This window comes from Patella vulgata, chromosome 7 (genome assembly GCF_932274485.2).
Source record: "Patella vulgata chromosome 7, xgPatVulg1.2, whole genome shotgun sequence".
NCBI lineage: Eukaryota > Metazoa > Mollusca > Gastropoda > Patellidae > Patella > Patella vulgata.
The window spans coordinates 58464140-58476647 of record NC_065885.2 but is presented as its reverse complement, the minus strand read 5'-3'; the positions used below and the strand labels follow the sequence as shown (position 1 = coordinate 58476647).

At 38.6% G+C, this 12508-nt stretch overlaps 1 protein-coding gene across 1 annotated transcript in view; it reads left to right on the top strand.

Moving 5' to 3' along the window:
- Positions 1-4564: 4564 nt before the first annotated feature.
- Positions 4565-12508, top strand: part of LOC126827529 (delta-like protein 1) — a 28025-nt gene continuing 20081 nt past the window's right edge. The window contains exon 1 of the mRNA XM_056102321.1: positions 4565-4778. Within this exon, the coding sequence (XP_055958296.1) occupies positions 4722-4778 (57 nt within the window). The 5' untranslated portion in view covers positions 4565-4721. The remainder of the gene's footprint in view (positions 4779-12508) is intronic.

Sequence of the window (12508 nt, the reverse complement as noted above, 5' to 3'; positions counted from 1 at the left end):
ATGAAATGAATTGTGATTTAACGTCCTGATTTCCTGCTCCATCCGGAATACTGAAGATAAAGTATGTCCGGACAGCGGCCAACTCTTTTTACGAGTTCAACTGCCAAGGATTTTTTACATGCACCAGTGTGTACAAGGAGCTTCTCTTTGTCGTCCTATCTCTGAACCAGGCCCCCTGTACCATTAACAATAAAAAAAACACGCCGAAAAATCACGAGGAACTTTGACGGTCATCACCGGCATCGCACCTGAGGCCTCCAGTTTAGCGAGTCACTTAGCCATCGCGGCTCCACAAACTGGTGGATACTACCTTTGTCTTTTATACCATTCATGTGATGTGGGTTCGGTGGGCGAATGGTTAACGCGCGCGCATTGCATCATAAGGTCTGACATTGAGTCAAGTGGCGTGGTTTCGATTGTCTGCTTGTACGTGACTTAGACTAAGGTCGTCTGTCTCACATCGTGGGTTTCCACGGGTCCTCCGGTGGTTTCGGCCTAGTGCTAAAGACCTCTACGCGCATGCGAATTATCAAAATCGAACTAAACTATATGTTAGTCCCGAAATGACCTGGTTGATGTCGAATGGGCGTTAAACCCCATTTCACTATCTCTCTCCATTCATATGAAATACATCTATGACGTGTCTAATACAGTAATAAAAGAATACATCTATGACGTGTGTAATACAGTAATAAAAGAATACATCTATGACGTGTCTAATACAGTAATAAAAGAATACGACTGTCCATAAAGCAATCACCAGACAATCAGGCTGTTGTCTCTAGATGAATAAATCCTACGACAAGACATAGACGTGTAATTTATGACAAGTAGATGTCGTTTTTGTGACATATTCCGGGTGGGCGACTTCATACTACGTTTTACTAACCAGGATAAACATGTATTTGGGGGCGTGAGTAGGATACAAGTTAATTTACAGGTAAAACATCAATTTTGACTTAGGAAGGATAAAAACATTTATCATGTGCTGGTGACTAATATTATCAGTCATCGTACACTCAAGATGTGTTCTTTGACATCGGTTCTTTGGTCAGCTTCTTAAAGGGGAATTATCACGCTGACTAAGAAAATAGACGTAGTTAAAGGCGACTATCACATTCACAAACAAAATAGACGAAGGTAAAGGGGAAGTACTACTCTCTCTCTCTCTCTCCCTCTCTCTCTCTCTCCCTCTCTCTTTCACGAAGACCATAGATGTATTTAAAGGCGAATTATCACTCTTTCGAAATATCAGTAAATCTGGCACCCAGGAAAACCCGACTACGGACTGGACATTAATGTGGTTCCAAATAATAAGTGGGATTTCTGACTGGTCGACAATAGGATTAATAAGCGACAGCGATCGAAGCAGTCTTGTCTGCGACATTACTTTCGATGGAGAGAGAGAGAGTGAGAAATGGGGTTTAACGTCCACTCGACACAAACTAGGTCATTTCGGGACTAATATATGGTTTAATTTTATTTCAGTAATTCGCTTGCGCGTAGGGGTCTTTAGCAGTGGGAGGAAACCGGAGGACCCAGAGAAAACCCATGAGGTTGGACAGGCAACCCTACTCCTTGCCACGTACAACCTAGGATTTGAAACCACGTCAGTCGACTCAATGACAGACTTTATGATACAGCGCGCACACGCTAACCATTCAGCCATCCAACCCCCCACTTTCGATGGAAGATGACATTTAAGTCCTACGAACGAACGAACGATCAAGCTACGAATCCCAGTCAGTTCTTTCAATAGAAAAGCTATATGAAAAGACTTTAGCCAAAGGCCGACTACGTTACGAGCCCAAGTCAATCGTATCGATATTTCGCCGATTTTGGACTCCCTAGATCCGGTACTGTTAGTTGGGCGCTATGGAACCTAGGGATTGATAATTCAATTTAGTATTCAATTTAGAATAGGAATTTATTATGTGATGACCATTGGACCCTTCAAAGCCACATAAAGCAATGAACAGTTGTAACAAAGGACAGATTAACCGACAAATTCCAGCTACCACAGTTAAAACAATAGACTAAAAAGTTGAGTTTGTGTCCGCATTGTTTATTTTACGTTTTGGAAAAACAAATGGTGTCAATGTTAATGTTTATTTACGGTATAATGGGTTTTAAGCTTTTTTTGTGGTTTTAACTATTTCACGCCGTCGTTAACTACCAGTAGTCCGTACCATGATGATTGGGGTAATAATTCGCCACCATTGTCTACCGATCACCCACTGACAAACACAATGGAGTCCCAACACTTGAAACAGTTACCTGGAACTTTACTCGAAGTCACACAAAGCAAACGAACGAACGAGAGTCTCGTAAAATAAACTTTAAAAATTATTCAAATTCTTTGCACTATATTTACATCAACGTTGCATTATTTCAAAAAAGGAATCCAAAGGTATGGAATTAAACTTTAATTATCAATATTAATATTTTTGTTTTTGTCACAATAATACTAAATGAAGGGGGGGGGGCGCGGTGGCGCAGTGATTAAGGCGATGGCACGCTAAGCAAGAGCTTTCGGGTCCACTCCCAGCAATTTCCTCGAAAGTCCTTGAAATTTCCAGTGCGGTTTCTCATTGTCAGGGGTGCAGGGTGGCAAACAGAGAGCATGACCAGGAAAGTTGTCTAGTCATTCAGATGGAGAGAAGAAATGAGGTTCCGTTTACACATTGGCGTGTAGGTAAAATATCCCTTGACAGTTGGAATTTGAAATAAGAGTAGGCCGTAACCCGTTGTCCGGGCAAAATGTCCCCCACAGCACATCACATGGCGCATGCCCGTCTTCATTTTCCTAGTCAGTTCAGAAAAGTAGGATGTATAACCCCATTTAATTTTATTTGCATTATTTCCAAAAAGGAATTAAAAAATGTGGAATAATACGACTGGTTACAGTCATCGTTGGATCATTATATGGCTAACTGTTTACATTTTTGCGATTGTCATATTAATACTAAATGAAGTTTGGAATTTACAGTGCAGGGTATTTTTAAAGATGCATTATGTAAGAGCTAAATCTGCCTATTGCAGGCATTTCGTTTGGTTTAAAATGTTATATAAACTATTATTTAAACATTTATTCACAAGGCAAGCTTATAATCAACTCCCTAGACCAACGGGTGGCAGAGATTTAAACGGATTGAAACATGGTCGCCATGAAATGATTTAATTTAAAAATCGGGACTCAGTCTCGATTAACAAGTACCGTTGTTACGATCTTGTCAAAACTTTAAACAGTGATAAAATAATTCATGTTTCATTATCTATTTTTAAAGTATTATAGCAATTAGGTTAGGTCACGTGATTGTTAGTGAGATTGTAGGATATGGTTAGGGTAAGCATTGGGGCTAGGTCCAGGGTTAGGGTTAATGTTGGGTTTAGCGCTAGCCCTGTTTACATCTCGTGACATGAAAAATTGAGCTAGCCTTATCATTTAGCACTAACCGTGCAATAGGGGTTAAAGTTGCTACTCGTCATTTGCAATTTCCGGATAATATTGTTCGGATGGCTCGATTACTATTGGGTCTCGGATTCGTTCTCAGTGTTTGCCGGGGCAATGTCTCGGTATTTGTGGACATGTCCTCGCCCCATGTCAGTATTGTAGGTCGGCGGTCTGACAGGAAAGGACATTTAGTTGTTCGGGTGGGACACAAACGGAGGTCCCGTGTGCATCTTAAGTGGCCATTAGCGATTGGGAAAAACATTAACGGAACACAATTCAATTTTTATGGGAAACAATCATTGATTTTTGTTCTGAAATCACGACTATAACGATAAGAGGATACTTGTCGAAACGTCGTGCTTTCATAATAAACAAAACAGTGATTGTTTCCCATAAAAACTGTGTTCCGTTAAAGTCCCGTGTACACGTAGGTGGGCACGTAAAAGAACCCTTGCCAGTTGAAATTCGAAATAAGAGTAGGCCATATCGCCACTGCCCGGGCAAAATTGCGGTTTTAGCGCACACTGCATGGCGTATATCTGTCTTCATTAACCCGGTTGGTGCAGATCAGATAAGTAGGACATTAAACAACGTTAAATTTCATTTCATTCTTCTGGGGCACTAGTCCTTTAAAGATTACGCGCGTTGTATCATACGGTCTGTCATCGAGTCAACTGGCGGGTTTTCGATTCCCCGGTTGTACGTGACAAGGAGTAGGGTCGCCTGTCCAACCTCGTGGGTTTTCTCCGGGTCCTCCGGTTTCCTCCCACTGCTAAAGACCCCTACGCGCAAGCGAATTATGTAAATAAAATTAAACCATATGTTAGTCCCGAAATGACCTAGTTTGTGTCGAGTGGAAATTAAACCCCATTTCTCTCTCTCTCTCTTTAAAGATTAATAACCCCATGAACAGAAGGCGGTGTGAGAATTCACGCATGATTTATCAGCATAGAATACCAATAACCTACTTTCACGTTCAGCCTGAAGGACCTGTCACAGGGGAAATACTTACAGCGCATGTCCGAAACATTTTCTCCAGTCAACTTAACTTGGTCAGTAGGACACAACTAGCTGTCGAGGAGCATGAAGTTGGCGTTTGAACTCACCGTTTCATATATATACAAGCAGGTAAACGACGTGACACTTAGTTGAGTGGTGGTTGTCTCTGGAAGAACGTTATATACAGCCGCTGATCCCCCATCTTGGAATATTTGTGTTTTGTCCGTATAAACTATTAAAGGGACAGCTTTCATCTAGAACACTGAAAATGAGTTTTCACTCATATTTTGGATTAACCGTTATATTTATGTTGGCTGTATTTCAGGTGAGTGTTATTATTAACCTTTGTTTGAAAGACTGGGTAAGCTGAGCGACGAAGTTTATTTGGTAAACATTGGTTTCTTTTATTAGCATGGGCTCGGGGTTGTCATTTTAGCATTAACTTTCAAAGTTGGGTTAAGTTTTCGGCATTTGTTTGATAAGAAAGTGTGCTATTTTAATGTCGATTTCGGTGTTTAAATTGTAAGAGAATTAATTAGAGGCAGATAATATGGAAACCAAATAAATTTCGAGTTGGATTGAATATTGAAAACATCTTTCTGAAAACCTGTGAGAATACAAAAAGGACAACAAAAAATATAAACGACTATGGTGTCCTGGGTTCGAAGCCCTGTTTGTACTTTTTAGGATTAGTGAATGAGGAATTAAAAAGCAACTCCCCACCCTTCCCCACCCCCAATCCCCACTCCCAATCCCCACACGCATACTAATACTAAATGTGCAGCCAAGACAGTCGGTAAACTTCGGCAAATCAATAGGATCTAGATTTTTCGTCCCATCCGAATGAATATACGTTGTCCTTACCGGGCACCCTTGTGCCACACGACTGATAAGGGGGAACCACACCGGGAAAAAGAGAACTACGTACATACGAACGAATACAGTCGGAAACCATATCCTTTGACAACGTAGAATTCATCGGGATTTTCCGGCATGGTTTCCCCTTGTCAGTTAGGTCTGAAAAGGACAACTGTCTAGTCGTTCGGATGGGACGAAAAACCGAGGACCCGTGTATAATTTGCGTGCACGTAAAAGATCCCCTGGCAGTTGGAATTAGATATAAGAGTAGACCATTGTACCGCTGCCCGGGCAAAATTTCACTCATGGCACACTGTATGGCGTATGCCCGTCTTCATTAACCCAGTCGGAACAGAACAGTAGGACGTTAAACCCCATTTCATTTCATAACAGATATTTCAAATTTTGGCCGAATAGCCCCGACCCCTTACAAGTAAATGAGTGTGAAATAGCCTTATTGCAACGTCCGCGTTCACCGGAGTGATATGACAGACAAGTGCTTAAATGGTTTTAAGAGTATGACTGGCTTAATACACGAACAATGCCCGAGGTCAGACCATGTCACTTACAACAATAACCTGCCCTCATTAGTTCACGTGGTTCGTCATGGTATTAACTGGACTATTATGATGTATCTATTAACCTTGTGTTTAAATACATTAGTTCACGTGGTTCGTCATGTATTAACTGGAATATTGTGTTTAAATACAATATCAATATATCAGACCCATCGATCAAAATTCCCCCGTGCTGTTTATGACTGGATACAAAGTCGATTTGTACCTGCTTGAATGTAAAATAAATTGTTTCAATAGCACCAACTTAGTTAAAGATACATTATGTATCAGATTAAGATAAAGAGCTGATTCTTTCTTTAATAGCTCAAAAATAGATAACATAAAATGAAAATTTCATTCAAATTACTTCATTCTGAGCCAAGTTATCACTGTTTCTAGTTTCGACAAGATGTATGGATAGTGCTAACCAGGGCACTGATAGGGGGTACTCGATTGAACGTTCCGGAATTGAATTCTCTCAATCACAAAAATAGTGACAATCGAGTGAAAAGGTGGATTTTGAACTACAACGCATGCGTCGACCAAATAAGTAAATATCTCAACCAACCATGCAGCCGAAACATATTCGTTGTGTTTAATTACGTCACGATTCTACTCACACCACCTCCATTGTCGGGACTGACAGAATTGTGACAGAACTGAATTCCGCGTTTCTCGATTGCAATTCTGTCAATTCGGGACGTTCTGGGCTGTGAATCGAGCATCCCCATAGTGATATATTCGAGACTTAGCCTAGCTTTCCCATTTTTAAGTCAACGCAAACTAGGTCATGTCGGAACTAACATAATTGTTCAGTATTATTTCAATAATTCGTTTGCGAGTGTGAGTCTTTAGCAGTTGGAGGAAACCGGAGGGCCCCGAGAAAACCAACGACGTCGGGCAGGCAACCCTACGACTTGTCACGTCGTACAAGCCTTAGATATCGACACTACGTCACTTGACTCAATGGCAGATACCGCCATCTAAAGCGCACGCGTAAGGTCTTTCGACCATCTACCTTCACCGCACCCAATTGTTAAAATGTCGTGGATGAGGCATAGTATATTCTTTCTATTTCTGGGGATCAACTGACGTATCTTCATCACTTTTACATAGCCGTTACTTTACACTGTAAGTTTTATAACTTTGGTATTCACGAAGGATTTTGTTTTTATTTGAAAATAGATGCGGTACTTTCCCTGTCGATAGACACGTTTTGAAAGTGTTCTTTTTATAATAAAAGCGATACTATAGCACTGTTATATAACAGACCCTTTCCTGGTTGTAACAGGAACACTGTTTTCTTTATTGTTATGCGGCTAAACAATATCTAGATACCATCTTTCTTAATTGTAATATCTAACACGTGCGCTTTACATTATAAGGTCTGTCATTTAAGTCAAGTGGTGTGGTTTCGATTCCTAGCTTGTTCGTAACAACGGGTAGGGTCGCCTGTTCAACGTTTTTAAACTAATCATTAAATGGCCGGTCCAAAGAAAGAAATGTTATATAAACTATTAATTAGACATTTATTCACATGATGATACCTTACTCCAGTGGCCGCGAGAGCTTCCTAAGTTCTGCCGCGAAATTTTGAAAAGCCGTTACTTTACACTGTAAGTTTTATAACTTTGGTATTCACGAAGGATTTTTTTTATTTGAAGATAGATGCGGTACTTTCCCTGTCGATACACACGTTTTGAAAGTGTTCTTTTTATACTAAATTAAGTGATACTATAGCACTGTTATATAACAGACCCTTTCCTTGTAACAGGAACACTTTTTTCTTTATTGTTATGCGGCTAAACAATATCTAGATACCATCTTTCTTAATTGTAATATCTAACACGTGCGCTTTACATCATACGGTCTGTCATTTAAGTCAAGTGGTGTGGTTTCGATTCCTAGCTTGTTCGTAACAACGGGTAAGGTCGCCTGTTCAACATTTTTAAACTAATCATTAAATGGCCGGTCCAAAGAAAGAAATGTTATATAAACTATTAATTAGACATTTATTCACATGATGATACCTTAATCCAGTGGACGCGAGAGCTTCCTAAATGTACCGCGGAATTTTGAAAAACCACAAGATCCCTAATGAGTTTACACTGGTGTCTACTAATAAGTTCATAGCTGTGTTTTTCTTTATTTAGTTCGAGTCATTCTGTGTGTCTATCACTAGTCTCTGTCTACGGTAAGTCTACGGTTGTTTTCCGTCTGACTTACCATGTTTTTATTTTGCAAAATTCAAATTTTTTTTTTCATGTGGTCCAAGGTGTGCCTTTGGCAAATAAAAGTTTGAGAACCACTGCCTTAATCAACCCTCGATGCCATCTTATGTGTTCGATTGTGCTCAACGCCCATTGATGATTAAATGCAAAAATAGATAATCGAGACCAAGTTTTTTTTATCGTACAGACTTTACTAATGATGATCGAGGCTAGGCCTAAAATTCCATCGCTAATATCTCGGTTCAGAGTGTAGCAATTTGACTAAAATTTTCAGCATATTCCCTTTACATTAATTAGTTTTTAACTATTATAGTGCGAACGGCCAACTTTTTATCTAATCTTTCATAATGCCCCTTTAAGAATTTGCTTGAACAATAAAGAGTTTTTCAGGAGGTAATGGGCAAACCCGGAAAAGTATTGAATATTTATTTCCTGTTAAAATATTACTCATCACAAAAAAATAGACAATTTTATTTTCGATACAAATCAAACAGTTTTATCCAAATTAATTTTAGGATCGTTTTTCACGATTCAAATATTCACATAATTAAAATTGTTATTTTTACGACATTTGTTGAGTTGTATTTTGTTTGTCTAGCGAAGTAGGCAGTGTTATAATATAAAGAGTTATTTATTTCTTTTAAGACCACCGTTTTGCTCAATTACACCAATTTAAAATTACATATACTGTAGAGATACCTTACCACGAGGTTAATTCGTTCATTCAGTCAAACCCTGAAACTTGTTTTTATACTTGACAATATGACTTATGACATTTATGAAACCTGTAATAGAATGGCGGCCATTTTAAACAGCGGCGAGATGGGACCTCGCTCATTCCGCATGAACGTCAAGTAAAGTTAGGGTAAGGGTTTGACAAACTTTTTCACAAGGCCCGAAAAGAGAAGACACTTTTTACTCATCGTTAGTCCAGATTTCGTTACTTTTCTAAAATTAGCTAAATAAAAATTCTGGGCCTAAACTGAGCTTCGAAAACAAAATGGTAGTCGACTAAAATTCACTTTTATTTAATTTATTGTGACAATAAACTAAATATCTAAACAGTTGTCATTCACTTCGCGTTCTTATTCTAGACCTAACAAAATTCACTCAATATTGCGACTGCTTTGTGAGACGGAGTTAAAAAAATTTTGTCGCCATGTTCGCGTTGTATATATCCCGATATACGTAGATAATAGTTAGGTATAATTATCTTCCCGAATCAATCATCTGAAACGTGAAACGGGGACATAATTGAAGCGTGTGGTGAATTAAAAACCCCACTCCCATACTAAAAACAAGTACAGTTGAACGAACCAGGAACCGAATAATATGGACCATGACGTCGACGCAGACACCGTGAAAGTGTGGCATATCAATTCGCAATTGTCCAAAGAAGAAGAATACCAAGTTTCATGTCGATCGTACACGATTCGCCCAAAAGAACCGCAATATAATAACAAGAGCATCTATTGACAGTTGGAATTCGATATAAGAGTAGGCCGTAGTGCCACTGCCCGGACAAAATTAAATTTCCCTCATCGCACACTATATGGCATATACCCGTCTTCATTAACTCAGTCGGAGCAGCACCGTACGACGTTAAATTTCCCTCATATAATAGCCCACTGTATGGCGTATACCCGTCTTCATTAACCCAGTCGGAGCAGAACAGTAGGACGTTAAATCCTATATTTAGTTTCCTTTCAAACCCCCTCTTCTCTTAATGGCTTCGTTTTCTAATACTGCACACGGAGAACTGTCTGCTCTTCATATACTTCGAGAATACATTTGTAGATCTCTGATCTAGATGGCCGCCATATCCAGAAATTGTTATATTGTTTTGTAATGCGTTTCTACTCCGTTCCTCATTTGTCATACACGTGCAGACATAGGGCTTTTCGATTTAATTAAATAGAAGCAGAATAAATACTCAACAAAATTCTCAAAGTATACTGGTTGTTTTCGACTAAAATCGTCGATTTAGGACTTAAAATGTCGGTCAACTAGCTTAATGACTGTTCTAAATTGGGGCTAATAAATAGATAGAGCAAGTTTAGTATGGTTTTCTCCTATTTTATATAAAGTCTTATCGTATTTTATCGTTGTTTGATAAACTCTTGAGAAACATAATCGTAACTTCTCTCAGTAATAAACAGTTATTGTATTCCAGAATTTAGGGTCTCATAAATGGCTTTCATTTTATGTGTTTATGTTTAAATAAGTATTTTGCAGTCGTCGCGGGGAATCACGTGGCTAAGTGGGTAAGACGCTGGCTCGCTAGCCTGGAGGTCAGGTGTTCGATCCCTGCATTGGCCGAGAAAGTTCATCTAGATTTTCCGGCGTGGTTTCCCCTTGTCAGTGATGCAGGACGGAGGCCCTGACAAGGACAGCTGTCTAGTCGTTTGGATGGGACGAAAAACAGAGGTCCCGTGTACATATTGGCATGCACGTAAAAGATCCCTTGGCAGTTGGAATTCGATTTAAGAGTAGGCCGTAGCGCCGCTGCCCGGGCAGAATTTCCCTCATAGCACACTGTATGGCATATGCCCGTCTTCATTAGCCCAGTTTAGGAGCAGAACAGTAGGACGTTAATCCCCATTTCATTTCATTTCATTTTGCAGTCGTCGCAAACGCTCACGACAACCATAAATGGATTCGTGTAAACACCGCACACTACTCGAATGTTAATCAAATACCTTGAGGCATTTTAAAAACTTTTATCCTTAATCGTATTTTGATGATTTATAATGCATGTTTCCTTCGTACAGTAACAGTGCAATTGAACTATTTCAAAGGGTCATGGCAGGTTATTCAGCTAGACCATTAAATTTAAATAAAAATGGAATGGGGTTTAACGTCCTACTGTTCTGCACTGATTAGGGTAATAAATACGGGTGTACGCCATGCAATGTGCCATGAGGGGCATTTTGCCCCGACAGTGGCACTATGGCCTACTCTTATAATCTTATTTCATATTCCAACTGTCACGGGTGCTTTTAATGCCATTAAAATGTACACAGGACCTCTGCTTTTTGTCCCATCCGAACAACTAGAGGATGTTGTGTTGATAAACTTAAAACTAAGTACTGTAAATAATGCAGATTCGTGGACGTCAATTTTCATTACAAATATATGTTTTATATGGACAACTGCCGGGTGTGGGTGTGTGTGGGGGGGGGGGATAATTTGGTTTTTTTAGTATAGTTTATTAATTGATGAATAAGCCCTATCATGTATCTTATCAAACATTAAATAACTGTTAATTTAATAGCAAATAAAAATAAGTACAACTGAAAGTTTATTTTAGAATTTACTGGGAATTGTAAACTTCTGCATTTACGGAATTGAAATCTTTTGCCTTGATTTAATGGGAATGTATCAGAGTTCCGGTGTCAAGTTTTCAAAGATTTCCTGAACCAATGGAATTTTGAATTTCATATGTACATTGATATTGATTTAATCGGAATGCATCAAGTTACAACACGATTACCGTCTACTCTTATATCGAATACCAACTGTCAAGTGTTTTCGTCCCACCCGAACGACTACTCGCTGTATTTTGTCAATCCCTACGCCCTACACCAAAGAGTATAGAAAAACATGTGATGTTATACTCTTTAATTAATGAAACAATATAGTTATGTGAAGTTATACTCTTTAATTAATGAAACAATAAAGTTATCCATATCCGGCAACGTCATCCATTTGAACAAAATGTTTTAATAAAATAAAAAGAATAGTTCACAGGCATGCACATAGATTATGACTAACAATTTGTTTTTGTAAGTGTAGGATACATTCTTAAATAGATTATAACATAACTGTTAACAAAGGAATGAACTTTTTTAAAAGAACATTTCCCTTTATCGTGCATCGGGTCAAACGACATCCCGTGAAACATTATATATAAATGGTGCAATGTGGATGAGTGATAGTACTTCATTTGTTTTCGTTTTATGTCAAAACGAAACAGCTACCATAAAACCCCCGTGAAGAACACCTACGCTTAAAGCAGGTATAACTATGAAAACCGGAAAAACCATAGTAGGTTCATGTTAACAGCAAGGTAATATATATTAGAATATGCATTATCACCCATTGATATTAAAAAAGTTTGTTTGAATGCATATGTCAAACAAAACAGCTATTTAAAAAATGCCCCACGAAGAACACCTACGCGTATATCTTACACGTCTTTAAATGTAAGTAAGCTAAAATAATCTATACTTAAGGCGATATTAAAAATGTATCAAGATTATAATACATAATAATATTCAGTAAAACTTATATTCGTTGTGGATAAACACTCTGAAATAAGTTATACCTGTTTTACTAATACAATTAACGCCACAGTTTAAGAAAACAACACTCTTATTGAAGTACACAATCACTTTTGCAACGCAAGA